The sequence below is a fragment of the Ochotona curzoniae genome, unplaced genomic scaffold, assembly GCF_017591425.1.
Source record: "Ochotona curzoniae isolate NIBS_2020 unplaced genomic scaffold, NIBS_Ocur_1.0 patch106, whole genome shotgun sequence".
NCBI classification, from domain to species: Eukaryota; Metazoa; Chordata; class Mammalia; order Lagomorpha; family Ochotonidae; genus Ochotona; species Ochotona curzoniae.
Window position 1 is genome coordinate 991,589 of NW_024466647.1, and position 23,198 is coordinate 1,014,786.

General features: G+C 58.0%; 1 protein-coding gene across 1 annotated transcript; it reads left to right on the forward strand.

The window, feature by feature from the left end:
- Window positions 1-5,644: 5,644 nt before the first annotated feature.
- On the forward strand, window positions 5,645-21,808 carry LOC121166286 (fos-related antigen 2). The gene is made up of 4 exons (XM_040995414.1): window positions 5,645-6,483; window positions 15,131-15,382; window positions 18,575-18,682; window positions 20,693-21,808. Exons 1-4 carry the CDS (start codon window positions 6,382-6,384, stop codon window positions 21,212-21,214), a joined length of 984 nt encoding a protein of 327 aa, XP_040851348.1. The 5' UTR covers window positions 5,645-6,381; the 3' UTR covers window positions 21,215-21,808.
- Window positions 21,809-23,198: the final 1,390 nt, after the last annotated feature.

Sequence of the window (23,198 nt, forward strand, 5' to 3'; positions counted from 1 at the left end):
TCCTCAGGACAGAGTCAGGGAGTAGGCTCAAAAGATGCCTGGCAGGAGATGGTCCAACCAGAGCTGGGGCAAACCCCACCTGCAGTTGGGGTTTTTGGCAGCAGTTGAGGAGTTAGCAGGGGTGTGGCGGGGGCATGGCTCACTTTGCTTTGCCAGCCCAGGCAGGTGTGTACTGGGAGCCCCACTCTCCAGCTTGATGGCCAGGCTGGCCTCTGGGTACAGGGCTCAGAATCAGGCAGTAAAGGCCTGCCTTCCTCTCTGTGCCTGACCAACCCTCCTGCCAGGAGTATCTTCTGTCTCACTCACAAAGATATTTCTGAATAACTACACTGGTTATTTTATCTCTGGAATGTATCCAGCTTTAAAAAAATAACAAAAAAACCCAACAAAGCATTGTGGTGGTGGGGGAGTACCCTCTTCTTGCCTTCCGGGCTCCCAGCAGCCTTGTGGGAGTGGCCAGAAGGCTTCATTTGCATAGAGCTCCTGAAAATTCTTGCACAAACTTTAGTATAACTCTGAATTGTGTTCTAAGGCCACAAAAAGGCTGTGCTGCTGGTGTTCGCTTGCTTTGTGAAAAGCAAACAAGGGCCCATAGCCGGGAATAAGATGCCATCATCCTGCAGGTGGAGCCTGATGAGCTTGCTGAAGAAGTGGCAGCCCAGGGGCTGTGGGCTGCGCTCAGCTGCGGTGCTGTCTCCAGAGAATGGCTTCTTCTTTTTTTTTTTTTTTTGCCTTTGTTTCTCCTCAGGGTGTCTAGCCCACACTGGGAACGGATATCCTGTTGGATATGGGCCTGTGCATCATCTGTGACACATCTCAGAAAACCGTACCTGGGAGGGTCCCTGCTGTGGTTTGAATATGGTTTGCCCCCTGTAAAGCTTGAGTTGAAATTTGTGAGCCCCTGTGAGAAGTGACACCCTGGCACTTTCTCACCCCTTCACCTCCTGCCATGTTATGCCACCTTCACCAGAATTCACCGAAAGCTGAGCAGGAGTCACAGGACACTTTCTGTCCCTCCTAAAGGAGTGACGGTTCTTTCCCCCAGCTGCAATGGCTCCCTCTGGATCAGCCCCTTCACCATCAGTGCCTCCCTGTGTCGGCCCAATTTTCAGAGTGTGGTGGGGGTCGAAGAGGCAGCGTATGCAAAGAGTTCATGTCTTCTCCCACTCCAGGTGGGGCGAGAGCCACAGCAATAACCTGTATTTCCCCTGTTTTGAAACGTCACATGTGGTCAGACACATCCAGGACACGGTAGCACCCATGCCTCCCTCCCCCTGTGACTGCCCCCTTGGCTGGGTGCTCCCCCCTGACCATTTGCATTCTCTGAGAGCCCAACCTCAGTGGATGTCACTGATCCAGCCAGTGCCGGGGGAGGGGGTGGCAGGAGATGCAAAGGCTGGGACACAATTCTACCAGTCTCCCCCCACCCACTCACCCGTTCAGAATTTTGATGGCTAGCTGATGGCCACCCCCCTCGGCCGTCCCAGCACTTGCTGGGCTGCAACACTGTGGTGCCCCTTCCCTCTGCCTCCTGGGTTGTTGATCCAGCCCTAAGTGGCTCCGGCTGCTGTCTCATCCCTGCCCACACCTTTCTAAGAAGCAATGTCTTTGAGGCCTCCAGTCTGTTGGCTGGTGGACCCCTGCCTCCATCACAGTTCTTTGGGCTAACAGAAGCACTCCCATTAGAAACGAGACACACTTGGCTTTTATAAGTGTTGGAATCTCATCAAGCTGTGTGATCGATCACCTGCAAGGAGCCAATGGCAGCTCAGTGCAGGCACACCCAACAGAGGACTCAGGTCCCAGGATGCAGTGGAGTTTGCTCCTCACTTTTTAAGGCTGGATGTATGGGAAGTGGCTGAGCCCTGGGGTCAGGGTCTGCTGGGGGAGCCAGCTTCGAGTTCTGGGCTCTGGTGGCCACAGAGCCTGAGGAAGCTTGTCCCGCCACTGTGTTCCTCAGCCACCTCCTCCTGGTTGGCAGTTCATAGTCCTGGCCACCGCTGTCGCCAGCCCTAGCAGGGTGTGGTGTGGAAGTACAAGCGGGGCTGTGTCTGTGAAAGGGCTTCATGGGTGTGGGTCAGTGCAACCCCGAGTGGGCAGCTACCCTGGGGTGCAGGTCTTCTCGCTGGGGGCAGCCATGGGATAAGATGCAAGAATCAGGGAACTGGCACAGGCTGGGCAGAGAGGTCCCCAGGGACTTGGACAGCACCTCCCAATGTGGGAGGAAACGTGCGCAGACCAAGTTCATGCTTTCTGGAGACAAGTGAGAGGGACACAAAGCCTGGAGGCCTCAAGTGGCCAGGTCCTGCCACTCCGGGGCAAAGGGGTGCCAGGAAAATGCAGCTACAATTCCCTGGAGTCCCTGATGTGCTCATCCACACCCCTGCCCCCCTTCAGAGTTCATCTTTCTTCAACTGCAGGCAAGAGCAAGCCCCACCTGGAATGTTTGTGATGAGGTTGGGGGGGCGCAGAGAGGCAGTTTATGCACTCAGCATGTTCTAAGGTCCTGCAGTCCTGCCTACTGCATCTGCTGAGGCACTCCATGGGGCCACCTCCCTTCCTAACAGCTGCCATTCCCACAGGCCACAGGACCTTTTTTTGTTCTAACTGGGTGATCCTAGAATGACTCCTTCCCCTCCCCCCAACAAAACCGAGCTTGGATGCTGAGTTCTTGGTTCAGCAGCACACTGGAGCCAGGGCATACCAGGACCGTGTGTGTGTGTGTGTGTGTGTGTGTGTGTGTGTGTGTGTGTGTGTGTGTGTGTGTATGCGTTTTTTGCCCGGGGGTGGGGGTGTGGGGATGGGGGCGGTCAGTGCTGAAAGCAGCAGGGCACAGGTCTGGGCAGCTGGTGCTGGGAGAAGGGCAAGATGAGGAGGGCCCAGTGCAGAGGCCTCCGGGCCGGCTGAAGAGCCAGCACCAGCTGTGGAGCAGGGGGAGGCTGGGATCAAAGCGCTCACAGGCAGGCCAGGGCGCACCAAGGGGAGGCTGGCGACTTGCATCAGCGCAGATTCCGTGATGCTCTGCAGACGTCTGGGGGCTGCGGGGCTTTACGGGAACCCACAAGAAAGGAAAGGACCCGGGGAGCTTGACAGGGCGGGGGCGGCCCAGGGCGCAAGGGTGCGCTCGTCCGCCAGCGCGCTCCGGTGGCGCCTGCCCGGGGCTGGGCGCGCCAGGGACCACGGAGGCCGCAGAGGAAGCTCCTGCTGCCCGCCCCACAACCCCGCCTCCCCGCATTACTGGAAGGACTGTGTGGGAGAAACCCAGAAGCACCCGCATTGTCGTTGGCGCGGGGTCGGGGGAGGGCTGGGTGGCCAGCTCCGCCGCTCAAAGGAAAAGCAAAAGTGCCGCCTTTCGCGCTGCTCCGACCTGCGGCCGTCCAGGGTGGGAGGCGCGGGGGAGAGCAGAGGCTGGTGGTCCCGGCCACGTGCCCCTGCCCGTCGTCGCAGAACCCCCTCCTCCCAAGGCCTGGAGGCGGCTTGGGGACTGTGAGGCGGCTGGGAAAGTGTCACGATGTCTTCCGCGCTCGGCTCCCGTCCCCACCCCCAGGTTTCTGGGTTTTGCTGCTGCCGCCGGGGAAGGGCTGATCCGTTTTGCGTCAAAGGACTGCATTTACTCAGTCCTGCTGGGAGAGGCGCGTAAACACCCCGGCAAGGCTGGACGCAAGGAGGAGAGCAAGACAGACGAGAGAGACACCCACGGTCGGGGTGCACGTCCCCCTGCCTCACACCCCTGGCCAGGACCTGCGGGCTTGGGGACAGGGCCCGGCACGAGGCTTCTGGCCTCTCCTGGCCGCGTGCGTGTCCTTGGGGGATGGAGCCTCAGGACAGAATGTGTCTTATAACTGTAAACAATGACCCCGAGTATTGTTCGGGATTACCGTATCTGGGGCCCTTGGGGCGGCCAGTGGCCGCCAGCCGTCCCGGAAACGCCAAGCGCTTTATATAGAGAGCCCCGGGAAAGCGTCGAGTTCTCGGCCCGAGTTATTTTCCTCTCTCTTTCCCATTTTAGGGATAAGGAAACTGAGGCCCGCACTGTGGGGTGTGACGATCGCCTCATGCCCCCACCTTGTGTCCTCAGCTGCGCGCCCCACCGCCAGTCCGCAGTACACCCTCAACATCTTTCCATCTGGTCCTGAATAAGGAGCCTGGGCTTTAGAGATGGTGCTGATTTTTAAGATCTGGGTAAACTGAGGCATGGGGCGACACTCCCTTCTCCGTTCCAGGCCGGAATCGCAGGTTCTTTGCTAATGCGGTGCTCCTCTTTGCAGAAGGATGGGCGCTCCGGAACACCCCTGGGCTGGGGGCATCGACCCCAGTCCCTTCATTACGGAGGAGGAAACAGAGTCCCAGAGAGGCCAAGGGACTCGCCCAAGACCTCACAGCTCGTAAATAGCACAGCCCTGGCGTTCGTGCTCGGCGGCCCGCGCTCTTTACCCTGCCCCGCCCCGCGAGGCGGGAAGCGCCGGAGCGCGGCCACCCGCGCCCTGAACTTCGCTCTAAAACAGCTGAAGAGCACGCGGGGCTACGCTTTCCATGCGCTCCCCCTACCCCTACCCCCCACCCCCCCACCCCCCGGTTTCCTCTTCTTATTTTTATTCGTAACAGTCTGGAGTTTGTCTCTAAGGACCTAATGCCTGATCCAGCAAGATGTATTCCGAACTGCCTGGCACGGAAGGCCGCCGGAATGTCTTGATTGGTTAATTTCGTCTTCAAGGTTACTCCTCGCAAATTAATTGTAAGACCCAAAACAATAAAAACACACACACACACAAAAAGGGAAGCAGTGGGCAGCGCGCCACACAGAGAAAAACAGGCAGGCCAGCCCCGCCTGGCGCGGCCGCACCCCTCCGAGGCCCGGCCGCAGGGCGGCGCGGGAACCCCACGCGCCCGGGGGCGCCCGCTGCACCGGGCGGCGCCGCGCACGACCGCGCCCTCCCTGCGAGCGCCTGTGCGCACCCGGCCTGCCGCTGGCGCCGCGCTGAGCCCGCCCGTCTCGTCTTCATCAGGGCTGTGATTATTTTCCAAGGCCCCGCGCGGCCGCTCTCGGCGCCCCGCCCCGCGCCCCTTACCGGGGCGGGGAGGCCTCGGCGCGCTCGGGAGCGGGCGAGGGAATCCCTCTCCCTCCACGTCACCCGAAAGCGAGGAACCCCGCACTCGCGTCCTGTAACGCAAATGACCATCTTTGGCAACGTGCGCCAATGGAACAGTCCAAGGGCGCTGGGCCCGGGGGTGGGCGGGGGTGGGCAAGGCCAGCACCGCCTCGGCTCTCCCCCAACCCCCCCAGGACCGCGCGGGCCACCCGCACCCACGCTCGCCACCGCCTTCCTTCCTCGCGCGGGGCGTGCGGCTGGCGTCAGCGCGGCCGCGAGCCGGGGCCGGGGCTGGGGGGGGGGGGAGCGCTGCGCCCGCCTCCTCCCTCCTCCCGGGCCCGGTCCCCACCCCGCCTCCTCGCGCGCTCCTCCCAGCAAGATTGACGTGAGTGAATCCACATGGTACAGGGGCTGGAGAATAAAGAGTGTGGAGTTGAACTCGTGCCATTGTAGTGACTCATCTCGGGCAGAGCGCAGGGGCTCCGAGCGAGCGAGCGAGCGAGCGAGCGGCGCTCCTGGTTGGGGACGGAGAGAGAGAGAGAGAGAGGGAGAGGGAGAGAGGCGCGGACGGGCGAGGCGGGCCCGTTCGGGAGCGGGCGCCAGGGCAGGGGTGCGGGCGTCGGAGCGGCTGCGGGGCCGTGTCCCTCTGAGCGCGGGCTCACCTGGAACCCTGCGGGCCGCCGTGCCGCGGGCCGGGCGCACGCCGCCTGCCGAGAGTCAAGTGTCCGAGCCGCTCGGTAACTCAGGCGGCCAGTGGGCCACAGGAAGTTTATTCTCGGGCTCCCTTTCTCAAAGGAGGAAATAGAAGTTTCTCCAAGCCGGCAGCCTTTTCTTTTTTCGCCTTGTCGGTCCTGCCTGCACCTCGGGACGGGAACAGGGGGAAGAAGGGTGTCCCCCCAGAGCTGGCAGGCGACGATCGCTTGGGGCTCCCGAGTCTTTGTTTCCTTCCGATTCTGGTGGCCGTGGATCCCGGTCGGGCTCCGGCTGCGCGCGGGGGCGGGAGGGCGCGCGCAGGGGAGGGACTGAGAGCGGCGCCGACTTTTTAGAGGGAGGGACCGTGTGGACAACTGGTCTCGCGGCGCCCGCGAAGAAGGGAAGAAGTGCGGTGCTAGGCGCTCGGGGGACGCGGTCGCCGGCGCCCCACCGCTGCCGTGGGTGAAAGCCCGGGAGCCGAGAGCGGAGCCCGCGGCGCTGCCGGCGGACTAGCGAGCGCGCAGCAGCCGGTGCACGGCCGCGGCGAGGGCGGGGGAAGAGAAGCACCCTGTTTCCTCTGGGGCCCCCAGCGCGGATCATGTACCAGGATTATCCCGGGAATTTTGACACCTCGTCCCGGGGCAGCAGTGGCTCTCCTGCGCACGCCGAGTCCTACTCCAGTGGCGGTGGCGGCCAGCAGGTAAGTGCGGGTCCTGGGTGCACCTGGCGGCGCGGGCGGACCCCCGCCCTCTTACCACCACCACTACCTCCACTACTACACTGCCTCCTTTTTGCTTCCTTTTTCCCTTTCTCGGTCTTGGCGGGACTACGGCCTCTTCGGGTAACTGTTGTAAGTTCTGGATTTTCGTCCTGTCCTGCCGCCGTCCCCGCCATCAGCTACTCTTCCCCCACCCGCAAGTCTTTTTAAAGTGGAGCGAGAAGTGGGCTTAAAAAGCTAAGCCGACGCGTGCTTCCATTTATCCCGCATCTCACATAGGCAACTGGAACGGTCGGCAGTCCCCATCCCGGGAACCTGTTAACCCTCCTTCCAGGAACGCCCCGTTCCCATCCGTCTCTATCGACCCCGGCTCCCCGGGAGGACGGACCAGATCGCGGCACCCGCTGGCGCCTCGCGACACCCGGGAACCCTGTTCCGCGGAGGGAAGCCCTTTCCCCGCCTTCTTCCGTTCTCCATCCGTCTTAGCTTATTTCTGAAAGAGATCGGGCAACACTCAGAATCATGGGCTCCTTCAAGAAATCCGGAGTGTGGCGAGGGTGGCGGCTCCGGCTCTGGGAGTCAGGTGCGAAGGTCGGGAAGGAAGAAGAAGGCGGCTTTAATTGGCTCATGCTGCCTTCCCTTGTGAGGGTCGGTGGTGGGGCGCTGGGGTGGCGGGGAGGTGGGGAGGGGAGGGGGTGGTGCGTAGGCGCCAGCGCTGATCGCGCGCACCTTGAGCGTCTGGGCTTATTTGGAGTTAGGTGGCCGGCGGGGAAGAGACATCACTTAGGACCCTGCGTGGTTGTGGAGGCAGAAAAACAACTCCTTTCTAAAGCGGCCGGACTGGTTTGCACTGGAGGGCTTGTGCCTGGGTTTGTGCACCTATAAATACCAGCAAGGGGCCAGTAGGGAGTTTGCCCTTTGCAGCACCTTCCTCCCGCCTGCCTGGCCGCCCCCAGTTCCCCCAAGCTCTGTCTCTTCTGATGGTTGGGCAGCCCCTCCCCCAGGCCCACTACAACTTGAAGCCACCTTGGTTCCCATCTGTGGGAGCCCCTGGCCAAGTTGGCTGCGCGAAGAGTTACTCCTCCATCCAGGGGCATTGGCATTGTTCCAGAAACCAGCCAGGCAGGAGGGGTCGCGCGGGGGGGTGGGTAGGAGGGGAGTCTTGCAGGGAGGGGGGATCTCACAGAAACAGGGCTGTCTTCTGTCTCAGAGAAGGGTTACCTTGTTCTAAAGTGACCCCTCATACCCGGTGAGTCCCCCAAGTGGCTCCTCCGAGTCTTCCCACTGCCTCTCCTGGGGTTCCCCTAGCCCTCCACTACAGAGGTGCTGGAGGGTTCACTCAGTGCAGCTTCCATCAGGAGCACAGAGGAAATACGTGGACAGTCGAATCTGCAAAGCTGCTTGACTGTTTGCTTCCCCCAGCCCCTTTGCTTGCGATACAGTTGGAAGATCATTAGGCAAATAGACTGCAGTCATGTGTGATATCTACTCCCTCGTTCTGGTGTAAGAGACACCCCCACCCGCCCCACCACCTCCCCCAACCAGGGAGGGGTCTTTAGATTTCTTCCCCCTTCCTTTGACCAACACGTAGGTGCCAGTGGTCATTAAACTATCCCAGCGTCGCTTGCCCGGGGCCTGGATGGGAAGTGAGAGCGGACATCGGAGCCCCGGCTGAGTGATCTGTGTCACTAGGGCTTGGAGCCCAGGATGTGAGTGGAAGCAATTCCCTGTTTTGGAAGAAAATCAGACAGGAAACCAGTGCTAGGAAGAAGGAAGGGAACTCAGGCCAGCAGCGTAATGGGGCCTCATTCCCGAAGCACAAAGCAGCTGTTGGCTAATTCCTAGCATGCTGTAACACATGAGGATTTTGCAATTAGCAACAGCCAGTGTGCGGGGTGCTCAGAGACGCCTGCCCCGTGGCCCGAGCAGCGTGTTTGAAGGCAGAGCCTTGGCAGGGTTAGCTGCTGCTCCGGTGAGGCGGTCACAGCTCTGCTGTGGCACCTCCATGCAGGCAGCTGGGCGGAGGGGGCGGCCGGGAGAGCGGGGAGGATTTCTCTCTCCTGGCCCCCAACTTTGAACAGCAGTGTTCTGTGGTCCCAAGGCGTGATCTCAGAAGCTTGTGTTAGCTTGCAAGTCTGTACTCTGACCCCACCCGATCCCAGGCCCATGGTAACTTTATTACACCCCAGATAATGCCTGTAATCACTTTATTTCTCTCCGCTTCCTTTACTGGGAGACTTGGTGGCAGCGGACGCGGGCTTCCCTGCTTGCTGGCCTTACAGTTGGCCAGTTCGTCCAAGTCACTGCTCTGTTGTTTTTGTGTCTCTGAACAAGTGGATATTGGTTATTATTATTATTATTATTCCCAGGACTCTTTCTCAGAGGGCTTCAATCTTCCCGGCTTGTTGCGTCCCTCTGCCGAAGGCTGCCTCTGCGCTCACATAGGGACTGTGCCTTCCAGTGGCGGTGGGGTGGGGTGGGGGGCAGACAAGTCTTTGTTAAAAGCTTCTTTCTTGTAGATGGCAGGAACTTAAAGCATGAAAAATATTTCCTGTTGCAGTTGTCGTTCTCATCTGCGAGCTAGGTCACTGGTGACTCTGTCTGGTCGGGAACGACAGTGCACACCTCCCCCTCCTGGCTTTTTTCTTTCTTTCTTTCTTTTTGTTGTTGTTTGCTCTCTTCTAACTTTCCTAGGAAAACACCTCACAGATATATGCCCTGCTCAGCTGCTGGACAATTATGGAGTCAGGGCCTGGCCATTACGCAATCCCGCCAGTTACACAAACACAGGTCATTTCATAACGTGTTTTCATCAGCTGGGCCCCTCTTAATGAAAAAGCAAAACAAAACCAGGGCCCAGGACTTTTCCAAGGCTGCCAGTTGTCTGCTTCTCAGATAGCTCGGGAAAATAAATCGGGGGTGGGGAGCCGAGGGGGGAGGAAGAGGTGGTATTTCCTTTTTGGAAGCAAGGAATACCAGACTAGCTCTCTTCTTCCTTAACCACCCTCTCCCAAGATGCACACACGCGCGCGCGCACACACACACATACACACAAAATTCCCCGAGTGAACTTTTGCCAACTGTACCAGGCTGGGACATTCCTCACATCAAAGAACTTTTACCAGAAATGACTGCGATTCCCAAGTCAGCCTCAAACACACCTCTCTAGCGCACCCTACAGGACATGTGCAGAAGCACTCTCTGGGGAATGTGTTTTTCCAACCCGAGTGTGTTCATTCCGGTTGGTTTTCAGAATTCTTAGGATTTTTTTTTTTCTTCTTAATTAGGGACAAATAAATGCCAGCTATGTAACAGTGGCCAACTAGATACTTCTTGCTTCCAAGATGAGTTTTATTTTGTTCTAAATAAAACCAGGTTGAAAAAGAAGTGGTTTTTTTTTTTCTTTTTCTGGGAGTGTCTGTTCATTGGGATGCCAGCACGGTGTTTTCAAGTTCCCAAGGCTTGTTTTGGGATGTGTTTGTGTTGGGGAGGGGGTGTCATACAGAACTGGAGGGGAGGTGGGGGCGTGTAGTAAGGGTCTGGGTGCTTCTCCCCCCCCCTTTGCCTTGATCTGCCAGATGTTGTAGATTAGGATCAAACAAAACGTTATCCCAGGAATTTGTCTGTTCCGCTGGTTCTCGATGGTGGAAGCTAGCTTTGCTTTTGCATCAAAGTGAATGGGGTGAAACAGCAGTCAAGTATTGTCTGAGTGGCAGCTGAATTTTCCTCTGACAAGCCCTGAGTGCATTTCCATGACGGTGAGAGCGTGCCTGCCCGTCTTGCTGTTCTGGGCGGCTGACAGTGAGGTCGGGGCCCTTGTGTTGTTTTGCTACCTGACACACTGGAACGGGCACGCTGGAACGGGCACGCTCCCCAGACAGTCGTAGCCCTTGGGATCCACCATACTCCTCTTTCCTTGGAGTGGCAACACCTTTCTCAGCTGAAACTATGATTCTGGGAAGGGTGACATGGATTTTTGCAAATCATCAAAGGATCCTTGGAGCCAAACCTGACATGAAAAATCAGGGTGATCAAATTGGTGCTAAAATAGAATCCCATTCCCCCATCCCACCCCAGGTCTTGGTGCTGCTGGTCCTGGAGTCTAACTGGGAGAATGTTCCTCCGGACACAGCACCCCCTCTGTCTCCCCTCCCCCGCAGCAGCCACCTTTGGGGCCAACCCCTATCTGTGTCTTGGATTATTTTTCTGTCTGTGAAACAGGACTAAATATTGTGGTTTTGAGAATTCAGAACATGTACTTTCTGGCTTATGGCTGGAAAGCAGGCAGGAGAGGCGGCTAAGGGCGCTGTGCCGGGTATGGTGACTTCGGCAGCTGCCACATTTCTGACTGCAGCTAAGCCCTCTGTCCTGGCTTCCCACCACCTCCGGCTCCTTGGACCCGATCAGGAAGCCACAGGACCAGTTCCTTGCTCTCTATTTATTCCCCAGCTTTCCTGCATTCCCCCCCAGGAGTTGTTGCAGGGGCTGGGATAGTGCGGGGAAGACTAGGGTGGTTTCGGTGTCCTGTAAAAGCGCTAGCCAATTGGGGGTGGTTGGTGACACTTCCATCGTGGCAAGAGTGGTGATCCCTTGGACGTGAGTGGCAGGGTCAGAGGGCTGTCCAGGGCAGAGCCCAGATGGACTGGCCAACTTCAGGCATGAAGGCTTGGGGAGACACTGGCCCTAGTTTGGTAGAAATGCAGGGAGCCCTTGCCTTGCATTGCATCCCCCTGAGAGGCTGCAGGCAACCTTGACCCTGGCTTGGCCTCTGCCCCCATTCTGTAGGGGCATCTTCGGGGCTGCTGTTGGAAATTTGCTTTTTCCTTCTTGGGAATCTACACTAGGGATTCCTAAGGCGCTTGGACCTTGCCTAGCCATGCACAGTCAGAACCTGCTGGCCTGATGGGGCAGCTCCTGGAGTCCTTGGGGGCTTGTGGTGTGAAGGCTCGTTGGTCCAGATGGGAATCACTGTGTTGCAGAAGCATTGTCGACTGTAATGTCCACCTCAGAGGTTAGGTTTTCTGGCTGATTCGGCAGCCTCTGGAATAAGCTGTCTGCCCCATAGGCCTATGGCAAATGGGTGCGCACACCCTCTTTCTTACACCCTTGGGCAGAAGGCCCTGTAGTGGTTGCAAAATAGTATTTTCTGACATCAGCAGCTGTTGGACTGCAGGATTTCTCTCACCTATCCTTGGCCTCCTGTCCACTCTCCCTGCTCTGCTCCGCTCCAGCCCATAGCAGCCACATCTCACAAGGCAGCTCCACCTGGAGGTGCCGCAGGAGAACCAAAGTTCCCTGGGAACCGCCCTCCCGAAGCTTGTCTGGGTTTGAACTTGCACTGAAGGTCTGGAGATCCAAGCCGGTGTGGGAGAGGCCACTCCCCTTGGCCCCTGGTTAGAGCAGTGCCTCTGATCTGTCTTGTTTTTCCTCCAACCTGAGCATGGGAGACGACGGTGACGCTTGAGGTCAGCGGTCAGCCGACTAAGAGCCTGGGTATTTTTGTGACTGTCTCCCGGAGCCTAGGCATGCGTGCTGTTTACCTGCCATCTGGGGCTGCTTTCCCATTCTCACGGCAGAGCCGAGCTGGCCCAGAGACCCCCAGAGATGGAAATATTTGCTGTCTGGCCCTCCCCGGCACATGTTTGACAAACAGCTCTGGAAGGTCCGTGGGGTCACTTGGTCCTTTTATACAAATTCCTGCCCACCCAGGAGTCACCAGGGTGACTTGGTGACACAAAGCATGGAAGAACTCTGACAGGCAGTAAGGCTGCCCTGTCCCTGGAACAGGAGCCTTGGAGGAGGCCTTGACACGCCCCAGAAGAGCAGGGCCTGGGGAACCCCGTGTACCCCCTCAATGCCGACACACCCCTGGCACTGGAGTGGTGGTGTTCAAGCGGCCCTAACACCCGCAGCTGGGGCAGCTTGGTCTCTTGCCTGCGGGATGTCCTCTGGGCCACAGTGAAGCAGCATTCAGCCCCAGCAAGGACCTGTGGCTGACCCCAGCACCTTGTTGGTGTGGCTGGAATTCTGGAACTTTAAGCCTCCTGGCCTCACCTCTAATGGGCTATGGGCTACTGTCCTGTTGCCTTCTGCATGGCACTTGGGGAGTTCTGGCAAGCCCCATGCCCTCCTGACAAAGGAGTTGTGAGCCTCTCCTGACAGACTCCTTTTGGAGACAAAAGCTGCCTGCCTTTATCAGCTCTGGGGCCCCAGGGGCTGGGCCATTGTTTTCCTGGAGTTTGGAGCTGGCTGCAGTAGCCAGATGGCTTTGCCTCCTGCCTGAGACAAGGTGTGTGAGATCCTTTCAGAGCAGTCATTACCTCCTGCCTTGTTTTTATGGCTGCCTTGTTTTGTCTAGACCAAGCTGCCAGGGCCCTGCCTGGTGCATGCCAGGAGCCTCCAAGGTTTTCTGCTTTGCTTTCCCTAGCTGCAGGTGGGCAGGCTCTTGAGCGAGTTTTCCTGGGGGGGGGGTCCCTTGGCACCCTAATGCTGGATGCCTGGGTGTACTCCAACTTGAACCCTGGCTCGGGCTGGGGAAAGAGAGTGAAGCAGTTGGGAGCTTCCCAGAAGTGGGAGGGGCATGCACAGCGCCATGGAATGAGATGGGCAGTGTGTCTCCACCCTGGCTGTGCATTTGAACCTGCTTGCCAGTTTTTAAAAATACTTCCATCCCAACTCCACCCTAAACGAATTATCTTGGAACTCTAATGTTGAAGCTCTGACTCGGGTGGTGGTGGTGATTTTTTTTTTTTTTTTCATTTTAATGAGCTCTTCAAAAACAGTTGAAGGAACACCTGTGTGTTCCCCAGCCTGTGATTACCAGTAGTAGCTGCTCATTTAATCTTCACCTTGGCCGATGAAGAGTTCCCCATTAGGACTGCCCCCTGCCATCTGGATGGTTGGCCCCAGGGGCAAAGCTAGACCAGGCTCAGACCCAGGCCTCCTGACTGGGCCTCCTCAGCCAGCAGCCGCGGGCTGTTCTCATGTCCTCAGACTCTGCCTGCCCCTGTCCCAGGCGCAGCTGCTGGTGTCTGTGCAGGGAAGATCATTTCCTGGTTGGGTTCTTCCTTGTCTTTGCACTCTGTCCTTGTCTACTTGCTTAGACCCATAGCTGGTGGCTGCTCTGCTCCTAGACTTCCAGAATCCAGCAACCGTCCTAGAATCTCGGCATGCATTATAGCGGATAGCCTTGCCCCTGGCATCTGAGTCCGTTGCCCTGGGCAGCTCTGCACACAGAATCCCAGGATCTACTGCATTGGATAACTTTGCTGCTGCCATCGCAGAATGCCTCCCGTCACCCCCAGAGCTGACGGCAGTGGTTGTGGCCCCTGGGGCCTCTGCGGGAAGTGAGGGTAAGGGGGTCACGATGGCATCACTGCTAATGACAGTGGGGCAGAAAGGCCCTTGGGGGCCTCCCTGGGTGCATGGGTGGTGCTGGGGTCTGAGAGCCCCTCGGGCCTCTCTATCAGGCCAAACTGAGCCCACTGCTTATTAGCTCTGCAGCCCTGATATGTTCCTTAATCCTCTCTAAGCCTAAATGTCTGCCTCTAAAACGGGGGATAATGACCGTTCTGACTTCACAGGGAGACTCGGCGAGATAATCTGGGTTAGACAGTAGTGGGGTGTCTGTCATTTCCTAAGCTCCCAGGAAGTTGCCCCTGGGATTGGCGTCCTTGCATCCTCGCCCACCCCTAGATATAGGAATCCCCGAGGATGAGGGGCTCCCTTGGGTTCCATAACGGGGGTGGGGGGCTTTCCCCCAAAGAGCTGGTGTGAGGGAGGGGAAGGGATGCTTCCCTCCTAGCTCCTCATTGCACTTCCTAGGAGCTGCCTTGGAAGAAAAGTCAAGTCCAGCTGCTGAGGGGAATGGCCCACTTTAGTTTTCATACTCTGTCATCATCTTATATTCTAAATTGATTGCTTCCTGCTGTGAGTGTGTGTGTGTGTGCAAGCGTAGCCCTGGAATGTGGTCTTAGCTGAAATGAAGGGGTAGGGGGAAAAGTCTGAACACACAGTCCGCCATCTCCCACAGACACACCTGGGAGCGCAGACAGATTGGGAGATAGGTGGGAAGATAGTCGTGGCCTGTCTGCTCCCAGGGAGGTGCCTGGGAAGGGCTGGAGGCGGGATAGAGCCAGCCTGCGGATGCTGCCACTTTGTGGGCTCTTGGTGTGGAAGGTACCTTTGCATGGAGTTGGCCTTCCTGTGGGATCCTAACGCCTTCCTGGGTGTCGCGCGTCTGTGTTCTGGGAATGACGGGCAGGTAACTGAGGCTCTGGTCTGCATTTGGCAGGTGTCCACCTGGGAGGGCTTCAGAGAGGGCGTGCTGAGTATGTGCGGCTGGAGACCAAGGGGTCCTGGAAGTTATTTGCAGTACAACTGCAGCCTCCTGGAGCCAGCAGAAGCCCAGACCAGGGGGGCACACAGGACAGGAGGCGCTAGGAAGAATTATGGTCCCCTTGTTACTCGTACATGCAAGACCTGCCCATGACTTTTCTGGGATCCTGACCTTGCTCACCAAGCCCTGTCCCTCATCCTCTGTGGGTTGTTTTTCCGCCCTTACTCCTGCTTCTCCTGCTCTGTGCAGCATCTCCTGGCTCAATTTTAGCTTTTTGTTTTCTCCTTGCAGAAGTTCCGGGTAGATATGCCTGGCTCGGGCAGTGCCTTCATCCCCACCATCAACGCCATCACCACAAGCCAGGACCTGCAGTGGATGGTGCAGCCCACGGTCATCACCTCCATGTCCAACCCCTACCCTCGCTCGCACCCGTACAGCCCCCTGCCGGGCTTGGCCTCTGTCCCTGGACACATGGCCCTCCCGAGGCCCGGCGTGATCAAGACCATTGGCACCACCGTGGGCCGCAGGAGGAGAGATGAGCAGGTATGGCTTCGCCGGTCAGTGGCTGGGAGCGTGGCTGGGAGCGTGGCTGGGAGTGTGGCTGGGAGCGTGGCTGGGAGTGTGGCTGGGAGCGTGGCTGGGAGTGTGGCTGGGAGCTGCAGGGAGAGGCTCTTCAATATAGAATGCCTTTGCACAGACGGGTAGGAACAAGGTGACTATTCTAGAAGCACTGGGGAGACAAAGGAGGCAGAGGATGAGGACGGCCTCCTCTACCTTGTTGCCTGGAGACCCGAGAGTCAGGTCTGGCTCTAGCGTCTGCTGAAAAAGGGCTTTAGGGTCCTCGCCTCCTGTGTGACCGTGGGGAGGCACCTTGCATGTGGCAGGTGTGTCCTCCTTGCAGAAGGGCCACAGGCCAAGCAGCCCAGGAGCCCTGGCTATGGGTGCTCCCAGCACAGACCAGCCACCCGGCCCTGGGCTGGTCCTGCCCCCGGAACTTTGCATTCTGCCCCTATGTCCCCAGGCTTCTGACTTGAAGCAGAGCCCATGTCAAATGTCTGAAATTCTGGCTGCAGAAACCCATGCCTCTGGGGCCTTGGGAATCTGCTCAGCAGCTCTAGCTGGGCGAGAGGGGAGGGGAGAAGAAGGGGGAGGTCAGATGTCAGCTCTTTGTTTCCCTGAGGGGCTTAGCTTTGACAAGGAATGAAGCGGGCTGGGAGTGAAGCCAGGGTACGCGGCATTTAGACGGCATCTAGCCGGCATCCACCTACCACTCCAGGGCTCGGGAAGAGAAGTACAGAGAAGGGAGTGCGTTGATGTCGTCTGGGCGCAGATGCACACTTGCTTGGTGTGGGATTCTGGATTGAATTCCAGTTCCCAGGACGCCCCGTGCAGTGCTGCTTCTGGAAGGCCATGCCCCGATGAGCCTGTGTTTTAGTCATGAAATCGCCCAAGCACCATTGTTGTCCCACTGGGAAGTTGGGAAGCCCTCACTCTTTGTACTGCTTGTCTGTCTCCACCCTGGGACCCTGGGACAGTGTTCTAGATAAGGCCTTTAAGTGGGGCTCCTAGTGGATGATGGGGGACCCCAGGCCAGCAGTCTCCAGCAAACCTTGAATCCACAGGGATCACTGCCCTGGAGAACTAGATGCTTTTTCAGGCGCCGTGGTCCTCGCAGGACTGAGCCAGGCCTTGGAGCCAGCACACTGGGACCTGCTGAGCTCCCAGCCAGCTCCCTCGTTGCTGCTTTCTGTAGCTGCAATGAGAACTGCTGTGGAGGCTCTGATTATGATGCCTGACAAATATGTTTCCTCCAGACGGCTGAAGGGGCAAGGCTGTGTAATCCCCACCAATCTGGCTTCTCCCAGCATGTTGGTGACCCAGAAGGAGGTCTGGACAGGCTTGGGTTGGGGAGGACCTCTTTGAAGCCAGCAGAACAGCATAGCCAGATGCCACCTGAGCACCCTGCTTTCTCTTCTCAGCCTGCCCTGCACCCAGTGTAGACATTTGAATTTAGAAGGGAAGCTGAGGACCCTTAATTTTTTTTTCTTTTCCTGATTTTTAGAGCTCTGCACCCATTTGATGGATAGGCAAACCGAGGCCCCCAGAAGGAGCAGGGTCTTGTCTAGACTGACACAGTGAGCTGGCAGCCAGGATCAGGACTGGACTCCCCCTTGTTGAACCTCTGCCCTGTACTTGTCTCACCCCACCTCGCAGGCATGCCCTAATACAATCTGTCTGGAGAGTTTCCTTCCTTTTTGGGGAGGCAGGGAGAGGCCAAGGAGCAGTTTATCCCACATCAGCAGGAGCTGGGACAATCATCCGGAAGCTTTAAGGACGCTTGGGCACTGGCGTCCTCTGCCACCCAGAACTTCCGCCTTCCCAGCCTCCGCCCCCTGGGGCGGGGCCTCCCAGGGGATGGCAGGGGGTGTGTGTTTGTGTGTGTGTGTGTGGCTTCTGGGTGGGTCTGTGGCAGTGCTGACACACTCAGGCAGTAGCCACGTTGATCTGGCTGTCCCCAGATCTGATGCCAGCTTCCCGTACCACATGGGGAGACACCTCCAGGCGGGCAAAGCTGGAAGTGGACCAAGGGCTCTGCGAGGCTGCCTGGGCCCCACAGGGGTGTGGCCTCACCCAGCCCCAGGGACTCCCTCGGGCTCCTGTCAGACAGGTTTAGGCCCAGCAGGTGTTCAAGACCTTGGTCAAGTGACCCCATGATCTCGGCGGGGCCATGGGTCAGGGCAGACATGGCTGGGCTGGGCTTCTAGCATGGTGGGCCCTGCTGTTGAGGACATCGTAGCCACAGATCATAGGGCAGTAGGGAGCTGGGACTCTGACCTGCCTTTAACTCCCTTCAACCTCCACCCTCTGCCCCTTGGGGTGGGGCCCAGGTCTTAGTCTTCCTGGTTCTGTCTAAATTCTGGGCACTTAGTAGGACTGCAGCCTGGCCATTGCATAGAATGGCCTCCTTTGATGTGACTTTCTGCTACCTCCTTGGGGTACCTCTGCCTGGCTGGGGAGTTTTAGGGGTCACAGCTCTAGGAGGATCCTGTCCAGTGGGGCAGAGCTCTTGCCTTCTGGTGTGAGTCTCCAGTCCCTAACTTGGCTCTGCATAAGGCCCTGGGTCACAGGCTCTTTGCTGGAAGGATCTTGTTTAGTTGGGTTCAGAGAGAAATCCCAACCCCTAGAACAGTGTCTGTTAGATGGATAGATGGCAGGCACCTCGGGGACCTTCCCTCTTCTGCACTTCCTCTCCAGCAGCCTCATGTGTGCCAGGTACAGCACAGCATCCTCAGGGGAGAACAGTTGGCAGCCCTGAGCCGCCTGGGCAGCCCTCCCCCACTGCCTGGGCAGCTCTGACCTGTGTAGGGACCCTTTAACCAAATGGGGATGAGGAGGCTCCCCTCCTCTGCCTCTCCACCCACCTCACTGTGTCCCAGGACCTGAGAGCTGGTCCAAACTCATCCTGCTTTCCCTTCTCCCCTCAGCAGTCAACTTAAAGATACAAGGCGATTTCAAACACTGCATTGCAAAGCGGAATTACCAGCTAGATTTATTTTGGTGCAAATATATCCGTAATATATTTAATATATTATATATCATATATAATATAATATATAATATATATAATATATATATTGTATATATAATATATATTTAATATAAATATATATATCGGATATATCCGACAGACCATTTGCCCGGTTCCTAATCCCGGTCCTTGACTTTGGTTTCCAGTTGTCTCCTGAAGAGGAAGAGAAGCGTCGGATCCGCAGGGAGAGGAACAAGTTGGCTGCGGCTAAGTGCAGGAACCGCCGCCGGGAGCTGACGGAGAAGCTGCAGGCGGTAGGAACCTTGCGGGACGGGAGGGGGCTCGGGGTGGGCTGCAGCCCTCTCCTCGCTCTCAGAGACCCTGCAGCTGCTGGAACACTCCTTCCTTTCAACGTGTGGGTCAGCACTGGTCTGATGAGTTGGGGATGTAGTCTTTGCCAGTGGCTGGGCCTGGGAGAACCGGACAGCCTAGCACACCCTTTTCCATTCGGGATGGGTGTCTCTGACTGGCAGTGCTGTGGAAGCACCCGGGGGTGGGAGCCAGGGCGGGTCCAGACCTGCTCCCCCTCCACGGCCACTTCCCAAGGTTCCAGCCACCACCTCCGTGCCTGCTGCCAGTAAGGGCGGTGCAGCCTGGCTTCCATGCTCTGGTCTGGGGTGGGAAGCAGAGGTCCTTCCTCCTTTATGGAGCTGGAACTGAGCCCTTCGTGCCTCCCTCTGCCCTTGTGAGTCACTCGTCTGCTGCCTCATTGCCCACAGCTGGGGACCCAGAGGCCCTGGCATGACCTGGTTAACATCACACGATGCCTTCCTCTAAGCCATCAGGGGCAGTGGAGGGTGGACAGGCAGGGGTGTGTGCAGGAGACCCCAGGGCTGACTCTCCTGGGGGAGATATTTTCAAAGTGAGGGTCTTAGATATGGTCAGTCCTGGAGACCACCCCAGGTAGGGCCATGACAACATCCTTCCTTCACGGCCTATACTTCCTTCTGCCTGGCTGGCAGCTCCAGCTCGGGGTCCGCTGTGTGCTGCGAGGGTCTTACAGTGCTGGTGGTGATGCCCCTCTCCTGGCAGGTGGTCACTCCCACGGCCCCCACCCCACCACAGGGAGCAGCTCTGGGTGTTACCCTTCTTCTACCCTTGCATTTCTCAGGCCCTTCTGCGTGGACCCCCATGACAGTCCACCCAGCGTCGTCCCCCACCCCCACCCAGGGCCCTCTCCCACACGCCCTGCCTCCCAGAAGCCACACACCCTGCTCCCCGCCTCCCCGCAGCCAGGCCCCTGAGCCACATCCTCCACAGGAAGCCTCTTGCAGGCACATGATGTTCGTCAGACCCTTGAGACCAATGGAAAGTTTTTTTTTGTTTTTGCTCCGAACACGCAGTGCCCTGCCTCCCAGAGCGCTTGCCGGAGCCTCCTCGGCCGTAAGCAGGAATCCACGTTAGGGAAAAGTGGGCCGGAAGCTGGGAGCGCCTGCCTTTTCCTCCTGTGTGCCTGGATGTGGGTCTGCATCTCTAGTTTGTGTAAAAGAAGGGGGCCCAGGGCCCCCAGACTTTGGTTGAACATGTGCTGCTATTATTATTATTATTATTACTTTGCTTATTTGAAAGAGAGGGAGAGAGAGAGTCTTCCATCCCTTGGTTTACTCCCTAAATAGCCGTAGTGGCTGGGGCTGGGCAGAGCTTCTTCTTGGTCTCCCCTGTGGGTACAGGGGCCCCGAGCTTGTTGGCCACCCCCCACTGCCTTCCCAGGCTGTATCAGCAGGGAGCTGGATGGGAAACACAGCAGCTGGCACGCCAACCAGCATCCTGATATGACATGATGGCACTGTTGGTGGTGACTTCACCTGCTGGGCCATGATACTGGCTCCGGCTGAGCCCACGCCAGGCACTGGACTAGGCCCTGGGGACATAGTAGCAGGCAGGTGATGTCACCGTCTTCATGTGGCTCAGAGTATGGTATTTCTTTGTTCCTTACAGTCTTGAGGCCATAGTTAAGCTGGGGGGTGGGGAGGAGGGAAGAGAGCTAAACTCTGGCATCTTTTCTCCATGTGGCTCTCTCTTTTTCCACCCCTCTGGGTACCCAGGAGACAGCCCTGGTGCCAAGGCAATGCACCCCTTGTTAGCTCAGTGATTATGGGCCTATCCCTAAAAACCTCCCCAAACCTCTATTTCCTCCTTTGTGAAATGGGTTGATGATAATCTCTGCTTCCAGAAATGTGTTGCAGCACTGCATGAAATCATCCCAGGCGTGCTCGGGACTGTACCTGGCTCCCTGATGACATCTCTCTCTCTCTCTGCCGCAGGAGACAGAGGAGCTGGAGGAGGAGAAGTCAGGCCTGCAGAAGGAGATCGCGGAGCTACAGAAGGAAAAGGAGAGGTTGGAGTTCATGTTGGTGGCCCACGGCCCCGTGTGCAAGGTCAGCCCAGAGGAGCGCCGGTCGCCCCCGACCACCGGGCTACCGCCCATGCGTGGTGGTAGTGGCAGCGGGGGCGGTGCGGTGGTGGTGAAGCAGGAACCCCTGGAAGAAGACAGCTCCTCCTCCTCGGCGGCCGGGCTGGACAAGGGCCAGCGCTCCGTCATCAAGCCCATCAGCATCGCTGGGGGCTTCTACGGGGAGGAGCCCCTGCACACGCCCATCGTGGTGACCTCCACTCCCGCCATCACTCCGGGCACCTCGAACCTCGTCTTCACCTATCCCAACGTCCTGGAGCAGGAGTCGCCCGCCTCGCCCTCTGAGTCCTGCTCCAAGGCCCACCGCAGGAGCAGTAGCAGCGGGGACCAGTCCTCGGACTCCTTGAACTCCCCGACCCTGCTGGCTCTGTAACCCAGCCCACCTCTCCTCCCCAGCCCTGGAAGGGGTCCTCGCCAACCACCTCCTTCCCCCGCGGGACCAGCACCTTGAAAGCACTCCAGAGCCGTGAGGGTCCCAGACGGCCCTGCCAGGGAGCTGCCTGGCTCTGCGGGGGCCCAGAGGCGTGGGAGGACTCGGTCAGCCTCCTGGAAGCCTTCCTGTCATCATTGTTGTGGTCGTCATGCGTCTTGCAAACGAATCCTGTTTCTTGAAAGGACTGGGAGAACTCGGTGCGGCAAACTCTGGCTTCTGAAGAGCCCGAAGCTGTTCCTTTTGTCACGATGTGGTTGGTCTCTGCCACGATGCTGTCCCTCCCTGCCCCACCAAGCATGCGCAGTGCCTTTAGGTTGCTCCTCTCTCCTACCCCCTAGTGTCCATTTTGCTCCCTTCTTTTTTTATTTTTTAATCAAGTTTGCCATGACATTTCATCTGGGTGGTCTCAATATGAAAAAAACTCTTCTTTCTGGACACTGGGCAGCAGCTGACTCTTCCCGCTGGAAGTGGACTTGGCCGGAAGGGGACAGTCAAGTGCAATATGGAACTTTCCCTCCCACCCCGACGATGTCAGAGGACGCTACTGGCTCCAGAACCAGTAGAGGGGAGGCCCCTTCTGCCAACAGGCTGGCGGGGCCACCTAACCCTCCCCTGGAGATGGCTCTTGGAGGAGCCCCAGCCGCCAGAAGACAGGGTGTGAGAGAGGACAGCCGGGACACAGGTTGGGTTTGCCAAAGGCCTAATTGCCAGGCCAGGAATAGTGCCAACAGGGCCACCCGCGTGTCCTAACCCAGCTTTCCTCCACGGGGTGTCTCCAGCAGGGCGTCCCCTGTAATTACTGCCTCGCGGTTCTGCCCCTGGACCCTTGTCTCCAGCCCAGCGAGGCGTCCCTGCCTAGGCACCACACATCCCTCCCTGCCCCTGCCCACCTCTGCCCTTCTCTGGCTCTCAGGGTGATGCCACCCACAGAGATTTAATGAGCGTGAGCCTGGACCCTCCCCGGACTGCTGCTTGGCGCCTCGGGGCAAGGAGGCGGGGAAGGAAAGATGGAGTGGAAGGGACTGGGGAGTGGGAGGTGGGCCCCCAGTGCTTCCTGGGCCCTCGGAGAGATGCTGGCCTTGCCTGCCCTCTGCAGTTTTCTGCCCCTTCTGGTCCAAGTGCTTTCTCTTTACATAGATGCTGTTCCACTACAGCACCTGCTTCTGGCTTGGGCAGCAAGCAGAACAGCATTGCCAAGGTCACGGTTTAGACACTATTCTTGATCTGGTGGATCTTCCCAGCTGATCAAGCTGGAGCTGAGAAATGTGGGCGAGCAGCCCCTTCCCAAAGGCATGGGAGACTGGGCCGGGGGGAGTCCCTTCCAGCAAGAACAGCTCAGCGGGCTGCCTGCTTCTCACCCACTCTGCACCTTTGCTCCTCCGGGCCTGGCTCCTGGGGAGCTTCCTGTAGAACCTTGACAGGCTGTCCTAGGCTGTAGCTCTGGTTTGCACTGGCTCTAAGGTGGGTGGTTGTGGGAGGGTGGGAGGGCAGACTGTTTGCTGGAGACAGATGGTGTCTGCCCAAATCAATCCTAGCCATTGGTAGAGTCCCCTGGCTTTCCCAAGAGAGCAGAGAGACTTTCGCACACCTGTTCCATTCTGCACAGTGAGGCCACGGGAGCCGTTCACCATTTAAATTCCATTGCCTGCTTCCACGCACCACATGCAGAGCATGGACGCCCAGATGCCTAGCCCCACTGCCCAATAGGACAGGCAGCACAAGGGTTGGCCACACAAAGAGGCAACAGGAATTTGTTCAAAATGCTTACAAGTGGGCTATGCTCTGTTCCTTGGCAGGGGTACTGTTGTCTCCCCGAGCTCCTAAAAAACAGGGCCTCTTGGGTTTCTGGCTTCAAAAGAATCAGAGAAGCCCAAGGCAGCCAGGAGTAGTGGGAGAATGGCAAAGAAACCGGCTTCATCATCTC

Bases quoted from the DNA above. Each gene is read 5' to 3' on its own strand.
- LOC121166286 (XM_040995414.1), top strand. From the start codon at position 6,382: ATGTACCAGGATTATCCCGGGAATTTTGACACCTCGTCCCGGGGCAGC. The intron at 6,484-15,130 runs GTAAGTGCGGGT...TTCTCCTTGCAG, and splicing joins GTGGCGGTGGCGGCCAGCAG to AAGTTCCGGGTAGATATGCC. The intron at 15,383-18,574 runs GTATGGCTTCGC...TTTGGTTTCCAG, and splicing joins GCAGGAGGAGAGATGAGCAG to TTGTCTCCTGAAGAGGAAGA.